Genomic DNA, 26480 nt, shown 5'->3' with positions numbered 1-26480 from the left:
GTAAATGTAATCCAAACCCTAACTTTAGCCCCAACCCTAAATGTAATCCAAACCCTAACTTTAGCCCCAACCCTAACTTTAGCCCTAACTCTAACTGTAGCCCCAACCCTAATGGGAAAGTAGAAATAAATATATTTTATTTTATTTTCTTTCCTTAACTAAGGGGGTGATGAAGGGGGTTTGATTTACTATTTATAGCGGGTTTTTGTTTGGCAGCTGTCATACACTAAAAGACGCTTTTTATTGCAAAAAATAGTTTTTGCATCACCACATTTTAAGAACTATAATTTTTCTATATTTTGGCCCACAGTCATGTGAGGTCTTGTTTTTTGTGGGACGAGTTGATGTTTTTATTGGTATCATTTTCGGGCAGATGATATTTTTTGATCGCTTTTTATTACGAATTTTGAGGAGGCAGAATGAACAAAAAGCAGCAATTCATTTATTTCTTTTTGAGGAACGTTTATACCGTTCCGCGTGTGATAAAATTGATAAAGCAGTTTTATTCTTCTGGTTAGTACGATTACAGTGATACCTCATTTATATCTTTTTTTATGTTTTGGCGCTTTTATACAATAAAAACTATTTTATATAAAAATTTATTATTTTTGCAAAGCTTTATTCTGAGGGCTATAACTTATTTTTTTGCTGATGACACTGTATGGCGGCTCGTTTTTTGCAAGACAAGAATACATTTTCAGCGGTACCATGTTTTCTTATATCCGCCTTTTTGATCACGTTATTCCACTTTTTGTTCGGCGGTATGATGATCAAGCATTGTTTTTTTGCCTCGATTTACTTTTTTACGGTGTTCACTGAAGGGGGACAGTTTTATAAGTCGGGTCGTTATGGACGCGGCTACTAAATGTGTACTTTTATTGCTTTTTATTTACATAAAAAATGTATTTTTTTAAAAAAATATAATTTATTTTTCTTTATTTAGGAATTTAAAAAAATATATTTTTACACGTTAATTTTATTTTTTTTAACTTTTTTACATTGTCCCAGGTTGGGATCGCTGATCTGACACTTTGCATAGCACTGTGTCAGATCAGCGATCTGACACGCAGTGCAGGAGGCTTGCCGGCACCTGCTCTCAGCAGGCACTGACAAGCCACCTCCCTGCAGGACCTGGAAGGACCCCGCGGCCATCTTGGATCCGGGGGCCTGCGTTGTTCTGAGGGTCTCAGGGAAGCACGCAGGGAGCCCCATCCCTGCTTGATGCTTCCCTATGCCACCGGAACGCCGCGATCTTGTTTGATAGCAGTGTTCCAGGGGTTAAAGTGCCAGATGTCATCTGTGATAATCAGCTGACACCCGGCTGCAATCGGCCGCGCTCCCCCCGGTGCGGATGATTGCGTGTGACGTACTATCCCATCCTTGGAATTAAGTTCCAGGTCACATGGACGGGATAGTACGTCTGATGGCAGAGATGGGTTAAAATACTGAAGCACAACCCGAAAAGGAAAATTTTCAACAGAGAATCCTTCTGGATTTGAACTTAAGACAGGATATCATTCTTCAATATATGTAATGTTGTATATGTTGCTTCAGTATTTTAATCTAGTATGGTTAGAACCCTTATCCGTATTATGTGTTTGTCATCAGGTGTGGCATAATGTGCACTTTACTCCCAATGGCTGTTAACCAGACAAGTGATTTCAACACACCATTTAATGATGATATTTTCAGCAATACTTGATCCATGGTTAACCCCTTAGTGACGGGGACAATTTTTTAAAATCTGATGTGTCACTTTATGTAGCAATAACTCTGGAACGCTTCAACATTTTCCAGTGATCTTAAAATTGCTTTTTTCGGGACATATCTTATTTTATGATAATGATATATTTTGCTTTTATTTATAAAAATATGAGAAATTTGACAAATTTAAAAAAAAAAAATAGCAATTTTGAAACTTTGAATGATTATCCCTTTAATACAGATAGCCATACCACAGAAAAACATTAATAAATAACATTTCCCTCATGTCGGATTTACATCAGCACCATTTGTAAAATGTTGCTTTATTTTATTAGGCTATGAGCACACTTAGAATGGTCCACTGCAGATTTTTCCAGAGCGGATTTGATAAATCTGCAGGGCAAAAACACTGCGTTTTTGCTGCATATTTATTGCGGATTTACCGCGGTTTTTCTGCGGATTTCACTGCGGTTTTACAACTGCGGTTTTCTATTGGAGCAGCTGTAAACCGCTGCGGAATCCGCAGAAAGAAGAGACATGCTGCGGAATGTAAACCGCTGTGTTTCCGCGTGTTTTTTCTGCAACATGTGCACAGCGTTTTTTGTTTCCCATAGGTTTACATTTTAATGTTAACTCATGGGAAACTGCTGCGGACCCACAGCTGCGGAAATGCTGTGGATCCGCAGCAAAATCCGCAGCGTGTGCACATACCCTTATAATTTTAGAAGATTTAAAAATGTAGCTGTAATTTTTCATTTTTTTTTTCAAGGAAATTTCAAAAACTTATTTTTTTAAGGATCTGATGAAGTTTTTAAGCGACTTTGGGGGTTCCATATATTGGAAAATCCCCAAAAGTAATACCATTTTAAAAATTGCACCCCTACATATATTCAAAATTGCTTTCTTGTAGTTCATTAACCCTTCAGGTGCTTTTCACGAATTAATGCAAAGTGACATGCTGTAGTCACTATTGACAGCAGCATTTAAGGAGTTAAACAACCATAATCGGTGTCAACACTGATTGTGGCTGATGCAGCAAGTTGTCTGCTATAGTGTACAGCTGATAGCAACAGGTTTGTCACCTGTTGTGGGATGCTAGTCTTTTATCAGGGGTCAGTAAAAAGACATATTGGTGGTCACTAAAGGGTTAAGGCTTTGCTGAAACTCGTAGGTTTGTTCTCATGATGGAGGCACCGCCATCTTTTTAATGCAGAAATAAATGTGAAGTTTTAAATCCACAATTTGCATCATTGCTGGAGGATTTCCTTTCTTTCCCTGCTGACTGCTATGCCTTGACCTGGGCATTCATGTGATGTATACATTGTGAGCACCACTACGGTCTTGTTGGTGAGCGGACCCTCCCTCTCCCCATAAGGCTATGTGCACACAGTGCATTATTTATGCGTTTTTCCACACGGAAATGTTCCAAAAACGCTATGGAATCCTTAGGCAAGCTAATTAAAAGGACAATCCTGAAGTGCTGTGCACATGATCAGTAATTTTCCCAAGAGTATTTGAAGTGCATTTTTTTCTAAAGAATGTCAATTCTTTGTGCGGATTTGTAGCGTTTTCCACACATTGACTTCAATTGAGTCAGTGAAATCTGCAGCAAAAAACACAGGTATAAAAATGTTTGCAGATTTCCTGAATTTCTGTTTGTGTTTTTACCGGCTTCCTATGGTGTTTCCCACACTGTCATTTGTGTGACAGCAAGGGAAACACCGGCATGGGGGTTCGTATCGGCAGTAACGCTACCACTGGTGAGACCGTCCGTCAGAGCGCTACGGAGTCATGCTGTCAGATGTCAGCGTGACGCAGCAGCTGTGACCCGCGGTAAAATGCTTACCGCAGGTCAGCATCCGTGGGCTGATGAGACTACTGTTCCCATCAGCCGTCTGTTGTCACTGATAACAGTGATGGCAGGAGCCGCTCATGGGAGAGGTAGTCTCATCAGCCACTGCCTGTGCTTCCACACACACACAAAAAAAAAACACATGTAAAATAATTACATACTTATTCAAATAAAAAACACATTATACTCATCTTAACGCCTAATCCCGGATGCCCATGTCTCCTAGAAAAAATCCAAAATAATAAAAGCACCGTATACTCACCTGTGCGCCATAGTCCACATAATCCCGAGTGTCCCATGGCGATCTCACTTGTAGAACAGTCACATCGGGAGATACTCCGGTAAACTCTCTCACGGCAGCTCAGTGATTATCTCCCGTCAGTGTATCATCGTCTGTCTTTGAGAGCAGTCACATCAGTGACCGATCTCAAAGTCATCAGGATTGTCGTGGGACATTATGGATTATCTTCTCTGCGGACAGGTGAGGAATATTGTGGTTTATTATTTTATTTTTGTTGCAGGAGACGTTGGCGTCAGCGGATTAGGCGTTTTGTGAGTATGGTTTAATTTAGATGCAATATACAGTAGGTGTCTGTCATTATTTCAAATAAAGGACTTTATTCTGGGTGTGTGAGTTTTTATAATATCACTATGGAATTAATAATGGGGACAAGTTACAGACGCCTCTCCATTACTAATCTGTGGGCTTGATGTCACCTAATACAAAGGTGACAACAACCCCCCCAACCATCACCTCACTTGCCACTACTACAAGGGAAGAGGGATGCTAAGAGCCAGATTTGGCGCATCTTATAGATGTGCCTTTTCTGGGGCGCCTGAGACCTGATGTTTTTAGCCTGGTCAGATGGGGGGCAATATCCATAGCCCCTTCCTAGGCTATTAATATCAGCCTGCAGCTGTCTGCCTAGCCTTTGCTGGTTATATTTTATAGGGGGACCCCATGTCAATTTTTTTGGGGGGTCCCCATGTAAGCTAGCCAGTTAAGGCTAAGCAAACAGCTGTGAGCTGATATTAATAGCCTGGGAACCTTTATGACTATTGGATCCTTCCCAGAATATTAACATCAGCCCTCGGCTTTCCCTCTGCTGGTTATGAAAATTATGAGGGAGCTCACGCAATTTTTTTGTTTTCTTTAAATTAAGAGTTGCTGTTTGGTTACAGCCTACATAGGTTCATTCTTTTAATGTTCCTACATAGGCTGGTGACAATGTATGTGTGTTTTTGTTTACTTACTGGCTTAGTAATGAGGGTGTCAGGCTGACACCATTTCATTACTAAGCCTAGGTGTCAATGACAGCTGCTGACACCAAGCCCTAATCCCATTACCCTGATGCTACTGCATCAGAATGAAAAGGGTTGCATTGAACCAAGAAATTTATATTTATATATATAAATACACACATATATACACACATATATACACACGCACACATATATATATACATACATATATACACACACACACACATATATATATGTATATATATTATTGTCTAAAGGGTACTTCAGTCTTTGTTGGCAACTTCCGTCACGGATATTCATTCGCTGATTGGTCTCGCCAGCTGCCTGTCATGGCTGCCGCGACCAATCAGCGATGGGCACAGTCAGATTAGTCCCTCCCTACTCCCCTGCAGTCAGTGCCCGGCGCCCGCTGCATACTCCCCGCAGTCACCGCTCACACAGGGTTAATGCCAGCGGTAACGGACAGCGTTATCCTGCGGGTAACTCTCTCCGTTACCGCCGCTATTAACCCTGTGTGACCAAGTTTTTACTATTGATGCTGCCTATACAGCGTCAATAGTAAAAAAATGTAATGTTAAAAATAATTTAAAAAAAAAATCATTATATACTCACCTTCTGCTGCCTTTCCCGCATGCAAGCTGCAGGTTCCGTTGGCAAGGATGGTATGTGCGAAGGACCTGCCATGACGTCACGGTCATGTGACCGCAACGTCATCACAGGCCCTGCGCGAGAAGGACCTGCCATGACGTCGCGGTCATATGACCACGACGTCATCACAGGTCCTGCGCTCATACCAACCCTGGGACCGGAAGGACTACAAGGGGCCCTCGGAAGAGGAGTATATGTTACCAGTGACATACGTGGCTGGGCAATATATTACGTGACTGGCCAATATACTACGTGGCTCTGTGCTGTATACTACGTTGCTGTGCAATATACTACGTGGCTCTGTGCTGTATACTATGTCGCTGTGCAATATACTACATGGCTCTGTGCTGTATACTACGTCACTGGGCAATATACTACGTTGCTGGGCAATATACTACGTCGCTGGGCAACATACTACGTGGATGGGCAATATACTACGTGGACATGCATATGCTAGAATACCAGAAAAAAAATACAAAATGTCTTTACTGTACATAAGCGCATGCAAAAAACAGCATTTTTGCTGCCAAGAGATGCAGAAATCTTGCAGAAATTTCTGCAAGCAAATACTCAATGTGCACACATTAAGCTTAAGTCTACCTTCAACCTTAAATACTATGAAACATGTACTGTACTTTTAGCTAAAATAGGCTTTTGATGAATGAAAATAATAATGAAAATTAAATGAATTATATCCATTAGGAAACAAAATTACATATATGCAAATTGTCCTTAATAAATATTAAAAACAGACTTACAAGGGTGGTCCGGAACTTAAAAATTGATGAGACTGTACAACAGCCCAATACATTGCTTAGTGGCTGCCGAGTACTGCAGTTTAATTTTTATGTCCCAAACAACCCCTTTAAATGCTTCAATTTATAACTTTTTTTATATGAAGAGCATTAACCCACTTACGTCAATAAAATATATATTTATAACCCAATTTAACATACTCAAATGCAGAGGCATAACTGTTTTTAAAAAAACTACAAGATTAACATGATCAAGTGAAGTGTCAATGGCCTGGTTCACAAACAGCCTTATAAAATTACATAAGATGTCAGATAACAGGAGCAGCTACTTGACTGTATCGTGTATACCAATAAAGCTAAGTGTTTGCTTACCTGAAATTATATCCGGGAGAAACATTGTGATCTAATTCTCTATTGTCCAAACGCCGAAAGGAGTACTTTGGAACGCAGTTTGTATGTTTTTTGTCCAGGTCACAGTTCCAACTAATCTGAATTCCCATAACGCCACCCTTTAAAAACAAGACAATACAGAAAGCTTTATAATCAGAGGGAGTTTCTTGTATAGGGTGATCCAAGGATCTTGTATCTTTTCATGGGAATTTATTGTAGAAAACTATCTTGTTACATCTGAAGTGGTTTTCAGTTCATACAATCTAATCAGATAAATCCTCTGCAACGTCTGAAAAAAGCTGCAGGAATCGGACTTCTGGTTATCTATGGACTCTTCTAGCAAAGACGTTATTAAAAGACTACTCTTAAGGTACCTTCACACTAAACGACGCTGCAGCGATATCGACAACGATGCCGATCGCTGCAGCGTCGCTGTTTGGTCGCTGGGGAGCTGTCACACAGACCGCTCTCCAGCGACCAACGATGCCGAAGTCCCCGGGTAACCAGGGTAAACATCGGGTTGCTAAGCGCGGCCCTGCGCTTAGTAACCCGATATTTACCCTGGTTACCTTTGTAAAACATCGCTGGCATCTTTGCTTTTGCTGTCAAACACGACGATACACGCCGATCTGACGACCAAATAAAGTTCTGGACTTTCAGCAACGACCAGCGATATCACAGCAGGATCCTGATCGCTGCTGCGTGTCAAACACAACGATATCGCTATCCAGGACGCTGCAACGTCATGGATCGCTATCGTTATCGTTGCAAAGTCGTTTAGTGTGAAGGTGCCTTAAGATGCGGTTGGCTCTGGACTGAACTGATCCGAATTCTCACCATCCCTATGGCATGGAGCACAGAAAGTTGGTAAACTGTATTAGAGAGAGTTAAGAGCAACCAAAGTCATCAAGGAAGAGCGGAGAGAAGCCGTAGTATAAATGGCTGTGGGAAGCAAAGAAATCAGAATAAGTGGTAACAATACCAGCAGATTCTGCACAGAATAGGAAAGGGCATACAGGTGGCATCAGTGTAGAGATAAAAGAAAATCCACATTAGAGAGGAGACTACATAGGTTTACCAATATGATAAAACCCCTAAGAGAAATACAGCTGTGCTTGTTAGTGATAGCTGGTGAAGGCTGTCACAGACCTCACATTCAGCATACATTACTAGGAGGGACAATCCCACATGTCAAAGGTCTGAAATTAGGAGCATGGTAGTAAATTGCATATCAGGAGGGTCTGAAGACTAATGAAGCCATAAGTTTAGTGGATTAGTTTTTAACTCAAGGTGACCACAACCATAGGTAAAAAATGGTTTTTTTATATCAAAGTGTTTATAGCACTCAAGCTTTGAAATAGAAAAATCTACTCTACTTGTCATAAGCAGTCAAAACTTTTGCTTGGCACATTCAGAGCAACAGGTCTCTGACAATTATCTTTAATACATTTAACATAGTAGTAGTAGTTCCTCCAACTGTGTTGTCAGACTTTAGAAGGCTTCAAAAATGGTCAATGCCCGGAAAGAAAAAGTAGAGATTGGTGCAAAAACATTGTCTAGTAAGCTCCAGTAGAGAAAATACAAGATATTTTACAAACTAAATTATTATAATATAGAAATGTAACTTTAACCATTTGCATTGCATTCACAGTCTCATTCAATAGTTTAACAGGTGGTCCGAAACAAATTAATTTTTGTCCCAACTTCCTATTTGATGCAGCATTCTAATCTGCCACAGCCCTTGCCCCTCCCTGAAATGAAGAATCATCAGTGACCTTTGTTTCAGGGGTTGGGTTATTCCCTGCTCTGTTACTATGCGATGTGTACAGTGACAATGTGCCCGCTCATCGGCTCAGATGAGTAGCAATGAGCCGGCAACAGAGCGCACATTGTAAGAATATCCAGCGCGTAGAACCCAAGCGCTGCCTCCGCAAGTTTCGTTGCGTTATGTAAAAAATTGTTATATACACTATAACTTCTGATAGGTGTGTTAGTATCAAAAACAGGGAACGAGGAGAGGTTAGTATCAAAGAGTAGGATACCAAAAATTGATATACAAAGTGATTGTGCTACCTTCAAATAACAAAAGTCAACAGCCATTACCAGAGTAGGGGTATCAAATCTAGGGCAATCCCTTAGAATAGATCAGATAATGTACAAATAAGGTGCCAATGTAATCTAATTTAGGCAAGGCCAAAACTCCTGTTCTTGCATGATAATAGCACCATAACGGTATCTGGATTACAACGATAGAGAGAAGAGAATGATTTAATGCAACAAAATTAAATTTAACCTTGATCACCCAAGCCAAGAACATGTAGCCACAATGCAAAAGGGCTCAATATTATATAAAGATTTTAAGTTCTTAAGTATTCACCAATGATATTCCATTAACCTAATTTGGGCTCAGTAATAGGCCAAGGTCCCACTTGCAACTGCAATGGGAGTCCCTCGCCTCAATACCAGTCACTGCCACCGGCGGTTCAGACCGGAGCATTCAGCTGCATAGAAATACATGCAGCCGCACACTCCGGTGCCAAGTGCCGGCGGCAGTGTCGGGTACTGAGGCGAGAGACTCGCACGAGTTTTTCGCATTGCACTCGCAAGTGTGACCCCGACCTAATACTGAGCCCAATTACATAGAGCATAAAGTTGTATAGTTAGCTTATTAGTCCAGCATTTTATATGTATATAGGTGCCATTTGATAAGGCCCATTGCAGAGATTAGGTGTCACCATGGTACTCTGCGTGCCACTGGTTGTGTCTGTGTTCCTTTACGTATGCTATAAACATAAGGATGAATGACCTCGGGGAGATCAAAACATCCAACACCGCGGAGACACCATCACGTGTTTCTCAACGCAGTGATCCAGAACACTGCCCCCATCCGTAAGGGGAAATATGCAAATGCATGTAGAAAAGCCGCGGAGACACCATCACGTGTTTCTCAACGCAAGCAATGAATAGCCAGGTCTTTCACCGGGAAGGAACAACCACGGGAAGGGCAGCATCCAAGAAAGGAAAACCACCTATGCCAAAACATGGTATCCATCCACAGACATCTAGTTTCCTACTCCACACTGATGAGGGGCAAATACCCCGAAACAGCTGTCTGTGGATGGATACCATGTTTTGGCATAGGTTGTTTTCCTTTCTTGGATGCTGCCCTTCCCGTGGTTGTTCCTTCCCGGTGAAAGACCTGGCTATTCATTGCTTGCGTTGAGAAACACGTGATGGTGTCTCCGCGGCTTTTCTACATGCCTTTACGTATGCTGGCATGCCTTATCAAATGGCACCTATATATGAGTGGGGGCGCCATCTGCACAGGTCTAGGGTGCCATGCTCCGCTGCAAGGTAGGAGAAAGACTAAGGAATGAAACAGGGATAGAGTGTCATCTTTGTTCTATATATTCCAATTGTCATATTGGTGTTGATTTTGTAGTGTGTTTTTTAATATATTGTGAATTTGTAGTTAGGGAAGGATTGGGAACTTTTAGGAACTTTTACTTAAAGGATATTAAAAAATAGATTAGATTATGGCTGGAAAAGGATGGGCAACTAGGATGAAAATTAATTTGTATTTCGGACCACACCTTTAATAAAAAAAAAAAAAAAAAACCTTTAAAGACTTGAAATTATAATGATATTAAATGGTGTGTATTTTGGGGTTATTTTTTGTTCATTTCTGGAAATATACATAATTGTTTTCAAATCTAACATGCTCCTATGAACATACCAATACAGCCATCTCCTGGAAAGATTCTCCAGCCTCCTGCACCATTCTTCCCAGATGGAATATAGGACAGAATGGATGTTTCTCTCTATCGTAAATGCAAGTTTTCAGATAGTCTGCACTGATATTTTGCAAAATGTTTCGTCTACAAAAAAAAATAAAATAAAATGACAGCACAACTAATTTTTTTCATCCAATATTTGTAACATTTCAACCTGCTTAATAAAAGTTGTTACGTAAATTAAATGACAGCAAGATATGCAGCTACTAAAAGTACTATTACACACTTCATACATGCATTGATATCACCAGAGCCACTGCTTCGTATGACCCACAAAGAAGACCCCCACATATCTATATGACCTAATATTGTTTAGTCGTTTTTAGCTATGTCGAACTATCTATTTACAATATGACATTAATGTTAAATAATTAGTTTTCTTACATCCTACATAATTTCTGTTCTTATACTCTGTGATATGGGTTCACTAATTTTGACATGAGTTTTTTTAAATATATGTGCGTACGTACGCACATACATACATACATATTTATATTATATACACACACACACACACACACACACACACACACACACACACACACACACACACACACTAGCAGTTTCCAGTCCAGCCAGCTAAAGCTCGGCCTGCTCATTGCTATCTAGCGCTGCTGGTGATTAAACTAAAGTAAAAAATGACAACATTCAATAGCGCTTACGCAGGTGGTAAATTAACTTAAAATGAAGTTAACAACAATAATAATTAAAAATCAGAATAATACTAATACATTTTATTCACAGTGTAAAATCAAAAGCAAACTGGATTCGTGTGGTAATGAGTGGGTACGGAGCTTCATGTGGTAATGTGGTGGTGGGGGGGATTATGTGCGGTAATGTGGTGGTGGGCGGGATTATGTGCGGTAATGTGGTGGTGGGGGGATTATGTGCGGTAATGTGGTGGGGGGCGGGATTATGTGCGGTAATGTGGTGGGGGGCGGGATTATGTGCGGTAATGTGGTGGGGGGCGGGATTATGTGCGGTAATGTGGTGGGGGGCGGGATTATGTGCGGTAATGTGGTGGGGGGCGGGATTATGTGCGGTAATGTGGTGGGGGGCGGGATTATGTGCGGTAATGTGTTGGAGGGCAGGATTATGTGTGGTAATGTGGTTGGGGGCGGGATTAGGTGTGGTAATGTGGTGGGGGGGCGGGATTATGTGTGGTATTGTGGTGGGGGGCAGGATTACGTGTGGCAATGTGGTGGGGGGGCGGGATTGTGTGTGGTAATGTGGTGGGGGGGGCGGATTATGTGTGGTGATGGGATGGGGCGGAGCTACTGTGCAGGGGGCGGGATTATCTGTGGTAATGTGGTGGGGGGCAAGATTATGTGTGGTAATGTGGTGGGGGGCGGGATTGTGTGTGGTGATGTGGTGGGGGCGGGATTGTGTGTGGTGATGTGGTGGGGGCGGGTTTGTGTGTGGTAATGTGGTGGGGGCGGGATTATGTGTGGTGATGTGGTGGGGGGCGGAGCTACTGTGCAGGGGGCGGGATTAGCGAGTAATCATGATGCCTCTTAGATAGATATCTATCTATCTAATATATAAAGCTGAATGTGTGTATGTGTGTGTGTGTGTGTGTGTGTATGTCCGGGATTGGCATCTGCACCGTCGCAGCTACAGCCACAAAATTTTGCACAGTCACACGTCTGGACCCTGAGAGCGTCATAGGCTATGTTGTGAGGTGAAATTTTAACCCCGCGCATTCCAATTCACCAAACAATTTTGCCCCTATCTACATAATGGGGAAAAAGTGAAAGGAAAAAAGTGTTGGAGGCAAATGGACAGCTGTCAGATGTGAACAAGGGGGACTTAAAGAATGAGAGCGATGGCGCCAAAGAGTATATACTGTACAGCTGCTAAGGTGGGGCCCCGACATGGGATAATCACCACACCACACACGGGGATATGAACACACACACAAAATGCGCCACACACTACCACGTGCTTGAACACATACCACCCTCAGCACACATTTCACCACACATACACCAACCTCGCCACATAAAAGTCGAAACACAAAAGTCGCCGCTCAGAACTCGCCACATGCAAAACTAGGCTCACGCAAAACTCGCCACACGTGCAAAACTCACCTCATGGAAATCTCGCCACACGCAAAACTTGCACACGTGGAAAAATTGCCACATGCACAAAAGTTGCAACACATGCAAAAGTTGCCTCACACAAAACTTGCACATACTCAAAAGGCACCACACATAAAACTCGCCACGCGCAAAACTCGCCATGCGCAAAACTTGCTGCAGACAACTTGCTACACTGACCTGTCACATGCAACTCGACACACAAAAAGTTGCTACACACATGTCGCCACACAAAACTCATCTCACAAAAGTCGCTACATGCATGTCACCACACGCAACTCAACACACACAACTTGACACATGAAACTCGCCTTAAAACACACACGTCTGGTATTATCCTTCAAAAATAAAAATCTGATTAATAAGCAGACAAACTACAAGAGCAACAATTGTACCATACAGGAAATACGGCAGCTGTCAGTCACATGACCTGTCTATTATGTGTGAGCTAATATACACTGCCAGGGGGGAGGGCTTCCTGTAGGCTGGGGATTTATCAGGCTGCCAATTTAGCTTACAAATACTGAGTTAAAAATACTGAGCAAATAACGTGTGAACGAGGTCTAATACAGGAGGAGATGACACACAGATATATACTATATACAAGAGGAGATGACACACAGGTATATACTATATACAGGGGAGATGACACAGATATATACTATATACAGGAGCAGATGACACAGGTACATACTATATACAGAAGGAGATGACATACAGGTATATACTATATACAGGAGGAGATGACAGGTATATACTATATACAGGAGGAGAAGACACATATATACTATATACAGGGGAGATGACACAGGTATATACTATATACAGGAGCAGATGACACAGGTACATACTATATACAGGAGCAGATGACACAGGTACATACTATATACAGGAGGAGATGACACAGGTATATAATATATACAGGAGGAGATGACACAGGTATATACTATATACAGGAGGAGATGACACAGGTATATACTATATACAGGAGATGACACACAGGTATATACTATATACAGGAGGAGATGACAGGTATATACTACATACAGGAGGAGATGACCCACAGGTATATACTATATACAGGAGGAGATGACACACAGGTATATACTATATACAGGGGAGATGACAGGTATATACTATATACAGGAGGAGATGACATACAGGTATATACTACAGGTCCTTCTCAAAAAATTAGCATATAGTGTTAAATTTCATTATTTACCATAATGTAATGATTACAATTAAACTTTCATATATTATAGATTCATTATCCACCAACTGAAATTTGTCAGGTCTTTTATTGTTTTAATACTGATGATTTTGGCCTACAACTCCTGATAACCCAAATTATCAATAATTGTCTCAATAAATTAGCATATTTCACCCGTCCAATCAAATAAAAGTGTTTTTTAATAACAAACAAAAAAACCATCAAATAATAATGTTCAGTTATGCACTCAATACTTGGTCGGGAATCCTTTGGCAGAAATGACTGCTTCAATGCGGCGTGGCATGGAGGCAATCAGCCTGTGACACTGCTGAGATGTTATGGAGGCCCAGGATGCTTCAATAGCGGCCTTAAGCTCATCCAGAGTGTTGGGTCTTGCGTCTCTCAACTTTCTCTTCACAATATCCCACAGATTCTCTATGGGGTTCAGGTCAGGAGAGTTGGCTGGCCAACTGAGCACAGTAATACCATGGTCAGTAAACCATTTACCAGTGGTTTTGGCACTGTGAGCAGGTGCCAGGTCGTGCTGAAAAATGAAATCTTCATCTCCATAAAGCATTTCAGCCGATGGAAGCATGAAGTGCTCCAAAATCTCCTGATAGCTAGCTGCATTGACCCTGCCCTTGATGAAACACAGTGGACCAACACCAGCAGCTGACATGGCACCCCACACCATCACTGACTGTGGGTACTTGACACTGGACTTCAGGCATTTTGGCATTTCCTTCTCCCCAGTCTTCCTCCAGACTCTGGCACCTTGATTTCCGAATGACATGCAAAATTTGCTTTCATCAGAAAAAAGTACTTGGGACCACTTAGCAACAGTCCAGTGCTGCTTCTCTGTAGCCCAGGTCAGGCGCTTCTGCCGCTGTTTATAGTTCAAAAGTGGCTTTACCTGGGGAATGCGGCACCTGTAGCCCATTTCCTGCACACGCCTTTCCACACCAGACTCAGTCCACTGCTTCCTCAGGTTCCCCAAGGTCTGGAATCGGTCCTTCTCCACAATCTTCCTCAGGGTCCGGTCACCTCTTCTCGTTGTACAGCGTTTTCGGCCACATTGTTTCCTTCCAACAGACTTACCATTGAGGTGCCTTGATACAGCACTCTGGGAACAGCCTATTTGTTGAGAAATTTCTTTCTGGGTCTTACCCTCTTGCTTGAGGGTGTCAATGATGGCCTTCTTGACATCTGTCAGGTCGCTAGTCTTACCCATGATGGGGGTTTTGAGTAATGAACCAGGCAGGGAGTTTTTAAAAGCCTCAGGTATCTTTTGCATGTGTTTAGAGTTAATTAGTTGATTCAGAAGATTAGGGTAATAGGTCATTTAGAGAACCTTTTCTTGATATGCTAATTTATTGAGACAGGTTTTTTGGGTTATCAGGAGTTGTAGGCCAAAATCATCAGTATTAAAATAAATAAAAGACCTGACAAATTTCAGTTGGTGGATAATGAATCTATAATATATGAAAGTTTAATTGTAATCATTACATTATGGTAAATAATGAAATTTAACACTATATGCTAATTTTTTGAGAAGGACCTGTATATACAGGAGGAGATGACACACTGGTATATACTATACACAGGGGAGATGACAGGTATATACAGGGGAGATGACATACAGGTACATACTATATACAGGGGAGATGACATACAGGTACATACTATATACAGGGGAGATGACACACTGGTACATACTATAAACAGGGGAGATGACAGGTATATACTATACAGGGGAGATGACCGGTATATACAGGGGAGATGACATACAGGTACATACTATATACAGGGGAGATGACATACAGGTACATACTATATACAGGGGAGATGACACACTGGTACATACTATATACAGGGGAGATGACAGGTATATACTATACAGGGGAGATGACAGGTATATACAGGGGAGATGACATACAGGTACATACTATATACAGGGGAGATGACATATATACTATATACAGGATGAGATGACAGGTATATACTATATACAGGAGGAGATGACACAGATATATACTATATACAGGAGCAGATGACAGGTACATACTATATACAGGAGGAGATGACATACAGGTATATACTATATACAGGAGGAGATCACACAGGTATATACTATATACAGGAGGAGATGACATACTATATACAGGGGAGATGACAGGTATATACTATACACAGGGGAGATGACATACAGGTACATACTATATACAGGGGAGGTGACACGTATATACTATACAGGGGAGATGACAGATATACAGGGGAGATGACATACAGGTACATACTATATTCAGGAGGAGATGACATACACGTACATACTATATACAGGGGAGATGACAGATATATACTATATACAGGATGAGATGACAGGTATATACTATATACAGGGGAGATGACACACGTATATACAAGTACTATATACAGGAGGAGATGACAGATATATACTATATACAAGAGCAGATGACAGGTACATACTATATACAGGAGGAGATGACATACAGGTATATACTATATACAGGAGATCACACAGGTATATACTATATACAGGGGAGATGACAGGTATATATTATATACAGGAGCAGATGACACACGTACATACTATATACAGGAGATGACATACAGGTATATACTATATACAGGAGGAGATGACACAGGTATATACTATATACAGGAGGAGATGACACGTATATACTATATAAAAGAGTAGATGACAGGTATATAGAGGAGGAGATGACATACAGCAGGTATATACTATATATAGGAGGAGATGACATACAGGTATATAGTATATACAGAAGATATGACACAGGTATATACTATATACAGGAGATGACATACAGGTGTACACTATATATAAGGCAGATGACAAACATGTATATACTGAGGGGGAAATGAAAGGTGTGAGGTGAAAATGAGGGGTGTGAGGTGAAAATGAAAAGGTGTGAGTGCAAAATGAGAGGAGTGAGGGAAAATAGTGGAATGATCGGAAAATGACAGATGTGAGGTCGAAATGACAAGTGTTAGGGGGGAATGAGAGGAGTGAGGGGGGAATGAGAGGAGTGAGGGGGAAAATGAGAGGTGTAAGGAAGAAAATGAGAGTCGTGATGGTAAAATAAGAGAAGTGAGGTGCTATAACTAACCACAGATATTTAATGTGCCCAGGCAACGCCGGGCTCTTCAGCTAATATATATATATATATATATATATATATATATATATATATATATATATATATATATATATATATATATATATATATATATATATATATATATATATATATATATATATATATATATATATATATATATGTATATATATATATATATTAAACCAAAAGGTGACTACTTTTAAGAACCTAGAATGTAAGACATAATTTCAGTTGTTTCACACTTTTTTTGTTAAGTATACAATTCCACATGTGTTAATTCATAGTTTTGATGCCTTCAGTGTGAATGTACAATTTACATAGTCATGAAAATACAGAAAAATCTTTAAATGAGGTGTGTTCAAACTTTTGGTCTGTACTGTATATAATATATATATATATATATATATATATATATATATATATATATATATATATATATATATATATATATATATATATATATACACACACACATACACATACACACACACACACATATATATATATATATATATATATATATATATATATATATATATATATATATATATATATAATTTTTATTTTTTGTTTAAACTGATGTCACAGTTCATTGATCTGTTTGCCCCTTCATCATTCTTTCATTACATTAATGATGCAGGCATATATAAGAAGTTTTATAATGTATCTTATCAGAGAAAAGTGTTTTTCCCAATTAGGAACACATTCTTCCCTCCCCCCACCTCAAACTCAACATCACCTCAGAACAAACTCACAAAACAGCTCAACTCAATCTCACTAAGGCAAGACAGCCTGCCAGGACAATGAGGTGACAGGCTACACCCATTATGCTCAGAGAAAAGACGGGTGTGAAAAATAGCATAGGGAGACAGAAAGAACATGATGAGCTTTCTAACAAGTCTTATCTCAGAGCTGGATTCTCATCTACACCGCTCAGGACTGCAGTATAAGCTCAGCCACTTTGCTTCTGCTTGTGTGCTAGATACGGAATGAAGAGCAGGAATGTGTCTGTGTGGTGTGCTCTGTATAGAAAACACAGCAATTAGTCTCCCCTCATCAGCTTAAAATAAAATTGCTAATTAAAAGATAGAGCCTGCAGAGGGAAAAACTAGTTGAAATGTAGCATACAGGTCATTTGTTGACCAGAAATAGCATAGTCCTCTGGTACACACGTATGACAGCTTGTTTTGAGAAGTTTACTTGAAAGTGTAGTTACCCTTTATAATTGCAACTTTGCAGCACATTAGTTAGGTGGAACATTGTTATCATTTCATTCACTTCCACTACCATTTTAATCCAAAATGTGTAAGAAAAACATCCATTTGCAACAATGTAAAACATATTCCTCTTTTGTACCTATATTTTCTATAATTTTTTTTTGTATATAAAAAAAAGTAAAATACTTACTTGGAGAAATTGAATTTGGGGTACCAGATGTTATTCTTGATAAGCACAGTAAAATTTTCAGCAGCTCCAAGAAAAGCAGGCCTAAAAGAGGGGGAATTATCAATTATCAGCAAATGTAGTTTGCAAGAACAAAACGTGAAGTCTGAGATCACAGATAAAAAAAAAGATCGAGCAGATCATTACAAAATATCTTCTGCTTTCAGAAAAATTATATTAGCATAGGTTACGTTCTTTAGTCCCTTTCCGCTGCACCCATTTTTCATTGCTCCATTCCAGTCTTCCAAAAGCCTTACATTTTGGAAAAATATTTACAAAAAGAAACATTTTTCTTAAAAGAAACAAAATAATTTCAATTGACATGGGTAATATAGGATGTTTTTGCAATATAGTTTACTACTTAATAATTTCATTAGCTTTAAAGGGATCCCATCAGTGGATTCACACGGCCCAAACCACATGCAGCATGAAGCAGAGTTTGCCACAACGATTACAATTCGTTACAAACTCACCAGTGGACCTGGGCACAATGAGTAAAGCAGTGTTTTTGTTTTTTTCATAACAAACTGCGCTCAGGGACTGGAATTTTCTGAAAGGGGACAAGCCACTTAAGCTTGGTGATGTGTTCCCACACAGACAGTGGTCCTGGTGCTGTATTCATGTACTGATGGTGGTACAGCTGATGTATTCAAGTTCTGATGGTGGTACTGGTACTAGATTCATGCACGGATGGTGGTTTCAGTGATGGTGGCATCATAAACCAAACATTTAAATTAATTAAAAAAAAAAAAAAAGTTTGGTTTTGCTGTATGTGCACTGACATGAAGAATCATGTTCACACATCAATTTTACTATATAATGAATACCTTAAGATCATAACAAAAAAACAATAATGGAATTGTATGTATTCACTGCAGATTTATATTGCACTGCAAGGGGGACACCATTTCAATTTTTGCCTTAGCCTTCAGAAAAGCTAGAATCAACCCTGACACAGATCACGACAGTTCAATCCATAAATACACTACATCTAACCTGAGAGGTTGATTGCACCTTCCTGTTCACATACTATATTCACAGTCGTTGCACCATCATATACATACCAACATTGGATTAGTGCAGACTTAAATAGCTTTCCAAGATATGGATTAAGACATGTTTATGGTGCATGGCCAGAGCAGCACCATTCTAAACTTACAATAATAATTGATCTCTTTTGGGGCAAAAGCCGCCAACCTCTATACAAAAACAAAAAAACTCCCTTTGTTAGAGTCAACTAGTGTCAACCCATTCTCTTTCATCATCATACACTTTTTACACCATTTGCAAGAGCAAATCATTCACGGGGTAAAAAAAAAAAAAAAGTTGAATTACAAAGATTTTTTTTTAAAACTTTGATACTATAAAAAGTTCTAGGTATCTAAATGGCAACTTTGAAATTGATATAAACATTGACCCGCAGAATGTAGTTAACACATAATTCCTGCAGCATGGGAAGCAACATAAAATTTTAATTCGTAATGACACAAAAATGTATTTCTGCTGCTTTCCATAGGATCTAGATACGACATGTAGCCCAAGGTGGTGCCAGTGACACAAAAAAGAAATCTTTAAGAAAAAATATAAATTAAGACCCAGGCTGTCATACAGCTATGTTGATTTAAAAAAAAAATCATACTTGGAATGAGAATGAAAGAAAAAAAAATACAAAACAAAATAGGCATGTCCTGAGTGGGTTAAGTGTCTTCTACCTTTACAAGTCATCTTTATATACTTTCTATGATGACAAAATCCTGACTCCCCATCGGGTTCTAATGAAATCTGGGCTGGAGGAATTTTACTGTATAAAATTAGTAAATTGTACAACTCACTTTGGAACGGTTATGTCGTTTTCCACTGGACACCATGCACTCACTTCACATGTTTTGACTGATTCGTTATAAGGCACACAGCGTCCAGTCTGTACTCCTAGGTAACAGAAGATTGCAACATTTGTTTAAATAAAAAATTACAGATCTATATTGTCACAGTGAGAATTAAAATATATAAATGCCTTTACTTGGTTTCTTCCCCGTGACAGGTTCTTTCTATTCTATCTAGGTGTTTGATATGGTGCTCCATAGAAGATTGCTACATAAAAAAAGAACAATAGGACTAAAGGGAGAATGTGCGTAATTGGGTTAACAAATGGCTCAGTGATAAGAAAAAGAAGATGGTTATTAATGGACTACACGCAGATTCGGTCACAGTGCACACTTAAGGTACCTTCACACTAAGCGACGCTGCAGCGATACAGACAACAATTCCGATCGCTGCAGCGTCGCTGTTTGATCGCCGGAGAGCTGTCACACAGACCGCTCTCCAGCGACCAACGATGCCGAGGCCCCCGGGTAACCAGGGTAAACATCGGGTTGTTAAGCGCAGGGCCGCGCTTAGTATCCCGATGTTTACCCTGGTTACCAGCGTAAAATGTAAAAAAAACAAACAGTACATACTTACATGCGTCTCCCGGCGTCCGCTTCCTGCACTGACTGAGCGCCGGCAGTAGCAGGGCACAGCGGTGACGTCACCGCTGTGCTGTGCTTTCACTTTCACTTTGCGGCGCTCAGTCAGTGTGGGAAGCAGACGCCGGGGGATGCGAAGGGGAGTATGTAGTGTTTGTTTTTTTTACATTTTACACTGGTAACCAGGGTAAACATCGGGTTACTAAGCGCGGCCCTGCGCTTAGTAACCCGATGTTTACCCTGGTTACCAGTGTAAAATATCGCTGGTATCGTTGCTTTTGCTGTCAAACACAACGATACACGGCGATCGGACGACCAAATAAAGTTCTGAACTTTATTCAGCGACCAGCGACATCACAGCAGGATCCTGATCGCTGCTGCGTGTCAAACTAAACGATATCGCTAGCCAGGACGCTGCAACGTCACGGATCGCTAGCGATATCGTTTAGTGTGAAGGTACCTTTACATACCACAGGGGTCAGTACTGGGCCCTCATTTTATTTTATTTTTTTAAAGACGTTTAACAATGACCTTGCTGAGGGTTTGGGGAGTACAATTTTAATACCTGCAGATAATGGTAAGTTTTGTAAGGTACTGAACAGAGCGAATGATACTTGAATATTACAGAGGGATTTTAGGAAAGATGGAGGTTTAGGAGCAGAAATTGCTAATTCGGCAACTATGTAGATAAATATAAGGTCATGCACTTGGGCGGAGGAAACTAAATTTACAATAAAATAGCAAATACGTCAACACTTGATAAAACTTCCACTTAAAAATACTAGGGTATACTGGTGAACATCAAACGCGACTTTAGTGACCAGTGCCAGGCAGCAGTTGCCAAGAAAAATAAAGTCTTGGAATGCAATTAAAAAGAAAAAAAAAAGGCAGAAATGCCCATGACAAGAACTTAGTTTTGATGCTATACAAATCATTAGTCAGGCCACTGTGTACAATATAGGGTTCCAGTGTAGACAACTGAACTAAGGCGGATCCAGCGAAGAGTGATTAGGGTGATTAAGGGAATGGGCAAACTGCAGTGTCCGGACAGGTTATCAAACATGGTGTTACTCAATTCAGAAAAAATGAAGGCTTAAGGGCAATCTTATTACAATATACAAATATTTGGACAGTACAGATATCTTTCTAATGATCTTTTTACACTTAGGTAGGCAACAATAAAAAGAGGGTATACTCTACATCTCAATGAAAGTTCTCATCGATGTGGATCTCACTGTAAAAGTTCTGAAAGACTATTGAATTTTGAAGCCATTCAAGGAGGACATTAAAGATTTTCTTGAAAATTGTTAATTAATTGAAGTTGTAGAAGGAGAGCCTGGAGGACATTCTTGAAAAAAATAATATCACAGATTATGGGAACTTGATTCTGTGATGGGAAGTTAATTAAGGGAACTATTCTGATTGCCATAGATGGCATTTCCTCCCTAATATGAGGCAATAAGCATCTGACTCATAGGGTTTCTCCTTCCTCAAGATCAACACATTAAGAATACAGTGTGAACTCGAAAGATCAGTGTATTTTTTCAAAAGCAAAACAAAACTGACTAAGGACTTTTAGGACTAAGCCTAAAAGAATACCATGCTTCACTTGCATACATGTAGCTTTTCTTGTGGCTTTCAGATCTACCCCAAGAGGACCACTACATTTGTGACACTCCATGAATCAGTGGGGATAAGATTTGTCATACAGACAAACTATAATTGAATATCAGAATACAGCCTCACTTACCAAGTACTTATTTTATTTACCATCTTAAAGGGAGTCTGCCTCTAAGGGTACCGTCACACATTGAAATTTTCATCGCTGCGACGGCACGATTCGTGACGTCGCAGCGTCGTATAATCATCGCTCCAGCGTCGTAGACTGCGGTCACACGTTGCAATCACGGCGCTGGAGCGATGCCGAAGTCCCCGGGTAACCAGGGTAAACATCGGGTAACTAAGCGCAGGGCCGCGCTTAGTAACCCGATGTTTACCCTGGTTACCAGCGTAAATGTAAAAAAACAAACAGTACATACTCACCCGTCGGTGTCCTTCAGGTCCCTTGCCGTCTGCTTCCTGCTCTGAGTGCAGCCGTACAGTGAGAGCAGAGCGCAGCACCGCTGCGCTCTGCTCTCACTTTCCGGCCGGCACTCAGAGCAGGAAGCAGACGGCAAGGGACCTGAAGGACACCGACGGGTGAGTATGTACGGTTTGTTTTTTTACGTTTACGCTTGTAACCAGGGTAAACATCGGGTTACTAAGCGCGGCCCTGCGCTTAGTTACCCGATGTTTACCCTGGTTACAAGCGAAGACATCGCTGGATCGCTGTCACACACAACGATCCAGCGATGTCAGCGGGTGATCAAGCGACGAAAGAAAGTTCCAAACGATGTGCTACGACGTACGATTCTCAGCAGGGTGTCTGATCGCAGTAGCGTGTCAGACACAGCGATATCGTAACGATATCGCTAGAACGTCACGAATCGTAACGTCATAGCGATGGAAATTTCAATGTGTGACGGTACCCTAAGACTAAACCCCCCCCAAGACCGCATAATATATGGGTATGCAGGTGTCCATAGGTTTACATTTCAATCTGTTGCTGCATTCCCAAGAAATTAGCTGTTTCATTAATTTGCAAATGCCGCATTTAATGCTCTGGGCGTTAACAGAGCACTTCCCAAGCCTCTACCTCCACTGGAATATTTCACCACCTAGCTCCAGTCTCTTTAGTCTGATTAATACAGGAAATCATGTAGTGAGCTATCAAGCAAGAAGAGAGGCTGGTGTTAGGTTGGAAAACAAGCTGAAGAGACAGAGGCTTGGGAAGTTCTCCGCCACACCCAGAGCACTCAATCCCCTTTTTCGCATGAATGAAAACATTAATTTCTTTGGAAATGGGTTTTCTAAGACCTGCATGCCCTTACGCAGTTTGGGTGTGTGGGGGCAGGCTGACATAACGTGCTGACAGATATCCTTCCCTCAATATTTTCCTTAAAGGGTAACCATACTGTCTTCCCAGCAGGTAGAGATGATAGTAAAGGTACCGTCACACTAGGCGATATCGCCAGCGATCCGTGACGTTGCAGCGTCCTGCATAGCGATATCGCTATGTTTGGCACGCAGCAGCGATCTGGATCCTGCTGGGATATCGCTGGTTGCAGGGAGAGTGGACGAACTTTCTTTCGTCGCAACTCTCCCGCTGACACCGCTGGATCGCCGTGTGTGACGCCGATCCAGCGATGTCTTCACTGGTATCCATGGTAAACATCGGGTTACTAAGCGCAGGGCCGCGCTTAGTAACCCGATATTTACCATGGATACCATGGTAAAAGTAAAAAAAAAACACTACATACTCACCGTCTGTTGTCCGTCACGTCCCCTGGAGCTTGCCGTACTGACTGTCTCAGCGCCGTCCGGCCGTAAAGCAGAGCCCAGCGGTGAACCTGCAGTAACAGCGGTTCACCGCTGGGCACCGCTGTTACGGCCGGCCGGCGCTGAGACACAGTCAGTGCGGCAAGCGCCGAGGGACATGAAGGATGACAGAAGGTGCGTATGTAGTGTTTTTTTTTTTTTTTTTACATGGGGACTTCGGCATCGCTGAAGACAGTTTCAGCGATGCCGAAGTCGCTTGGTCGCTGGAGAGAGCTGTCTGTGTGACAGCTCCCCAGCGACCACGCAGCAACTTACCAGCGATCACGTCGCTGGTCGCGATCGCTGGTAAGTTGCTTAGTGTAACGGTACCTTAATGCTAGCTGCTCTTGTGAGGTTGTGCTAAGGCATAGATGGAGTACTAGAAAAGCACTGAACACCAGAAATCAGTGTGAAACCTGAAAATAAAGATGTTATCTAGGAGTGCTTGATGAAATATATTCAGCTGGAGCTGTTCTCTAACAGTCCTCCAGCAAAAGTATCTGCAAGAATGAATTGTGCAAAATCAAACTATAAAATCAGAAATCATTGAAGATCTGTCTTTCAGAGTTAATGGAGCTGCAAGATAAAGTTCAGCAGTCATTCCCTATAAAGTAATTTTACAGTATAGATGGATACGATTAATTGCCTTAAAGGTTTGTGCACATGGAACTTATCCACTTTTCACAGAGACAAAATCCACACCAAATTGTGTAAGTTTTGCTGCAGAATAGACTAAAGAAATGCTGCAGACTTACAACAGATTTCAACCGTCGCACTGCATTGAGTAAAGTCTGATTTGAAAATCAGCAGAATGAATTACCGTAACCTTCTAAAACCATTTCTCTCATATATGCTCTAGACGGAGTTTAAATCTGTAGAACTTATATTTAACCATACAGAGCAAGTGTATTAATAGGAGGCCATACCATTGCTGTGCGTTCCTACATAACCTGGGGTACAGTTACGATGGGAATGGCATATTGTGGAAGTATCCGGTAGCTAGGAATAAAAAAATAAATGACATTCAACCATAGTAGTTTGTGCACAAGTACAAGGATAGATTGGTCTTTCAATGGACATGGTGCAATTCTGAATGTATACTGTGGAAACTTCAGAGAAAAAGAACATGATGGCAGGGGGTCCAAGCTGCAGGACACACTTTGAATGCCTTATTTTCAAAGTTTTTAATAAAATTAGTTTGTCATAAGTGAACAATCAATTATCTGGGAGATAAATACTCACCTCTGCACACTGGCGTTGGGTTTGATTTGGTGTCAGAATTAGATTTGTCATGACAAAGAATGCATTTTCTTCCTGTAATAAATAACATTTAGTAAAATATGGCTTAATGAGACAGGTTCTGTCCTGTTAGAGGACAAATTACAATGGAAAAGTGGACCGGACCAGCATACTTTAACAGTACATTTTTATTAAAAATGTTAAAGTCGAAAGACTAATAATGCAAGTTCAAGAAAATCTGGTGACCTTGGGCAGGATACAGCAGCCATACTCCACATCACTACACCCATAGGCTCGTACAAACCCCGATTCCTGCTAATAAAGTACATCCATGGAGCACTCTACCTCCCTCTCAGGCTTCCCAAATACACCCCCCTCCCCCATCCAAACACCTTTCCTCTTCCCCACTCCTACAAAGCAAAATGGCAGCCCCCAGTGGCTGCACAAATAATAAAAAAATATATAAAGTTAAAAAATTTAGTTTTGTATTAAAAATAATTGTTTATATAAACAATCATTTTTAATACAAAAAAAAAAAAATTGTGGCACCTTCCCTTTAATATTCTTCTTTTCACATTCTATTGAATCAAAAGTAGGCCAGTATAGCCAAGGACTGATTGGAAAAAACATAAGATGTAATGAGTATTCTCATTCAATGTCATTAGAAAACCAGGTGGTTTTCAACTGAATTACAGGGATGAAGATTTTACTTTATTTTTGTTGAAGTGATCAAAAATTGTTCCGCTAAATGAACCAGAGGTCAAACATCCTTCAGTGGAGTCCACAGAACAATATATGACCTGCACCCCGGCGCAACTTCATTCCTGCTCGTCCTGGCAATGAAATAACACTGCAATATGGGATCTACGAAAAAAAAGCCCAACATGAACATGGAACCAGAAGCTAATAAAGCAGAATAGCTTCTAATGTGCCTTTCCTATACAAAGTCATAGAAAACGGCGATTTTATCAAAATAGCAGAATGTCAGGTGATTGCATTTATAAGCCTTTCAAGTCTGGCTTCAGGAAAAAAAAAAA

General features: G+C 40.7%; 1 protein-coding gene across 2 annotated transcripts in view; it reads right to left on the bottom strand.

The window, feature by feature from the left end:
• P2RX4 (purinergic receptor P2X 4) overlaps positions 1–26480 on the bottom strand; it is an 82048-nt gene that overhangs the window by 19229 nt on the left and 36339 nt on the right. For both annotated transcript variants that reach the window (XM_077292931.1, XM_077292928.1), the window contains exons 3-8: positions 25447–25518; positions 25131–25203; positions 20155–20251; positions 18287–18367; positions 10349–10490; positions 6595–6731 (exon numbers count right to left, since the gene is read on the bottom strand). In XM_077292931.1, the coding sequence (XP_077149046.1) occupies positions 6595–6731; positions 10349–10490; positions 18287–18367; positions 20155–20251; positions 25131–25203; positions 25447–25518 (602 nt within the window). The remainder of the gene's footprint in view (positions 1–6594; positions 6732–10348; positions 10491–18286; positions 18368–20154; positions 20252–25130; positions 25204–25446; positions 25519–26480) is intronic.

This window comes from Ranitomeya variabilis, chromosome 1 (genome assembly GCF_051348905.1).
Source record: "Ranitomeya variabilis isolate aRanVar5 chromosome 1, aRanVar5.hap1, whole genome shotgun sequence".
Classification (NCBI taxonomy): domain Eukaryota; kingdom Metazoa; phylum Chordata; class Amphibia; order Anura; family Dendrobatidae; genus Ranitomeya; species Ranitomeya variabilis.
The sequence above is the reverse complement of the archived record's forward strand: the minus strand, read 5'-3'. Positions and strand labels throughout refer to the sequence as shown.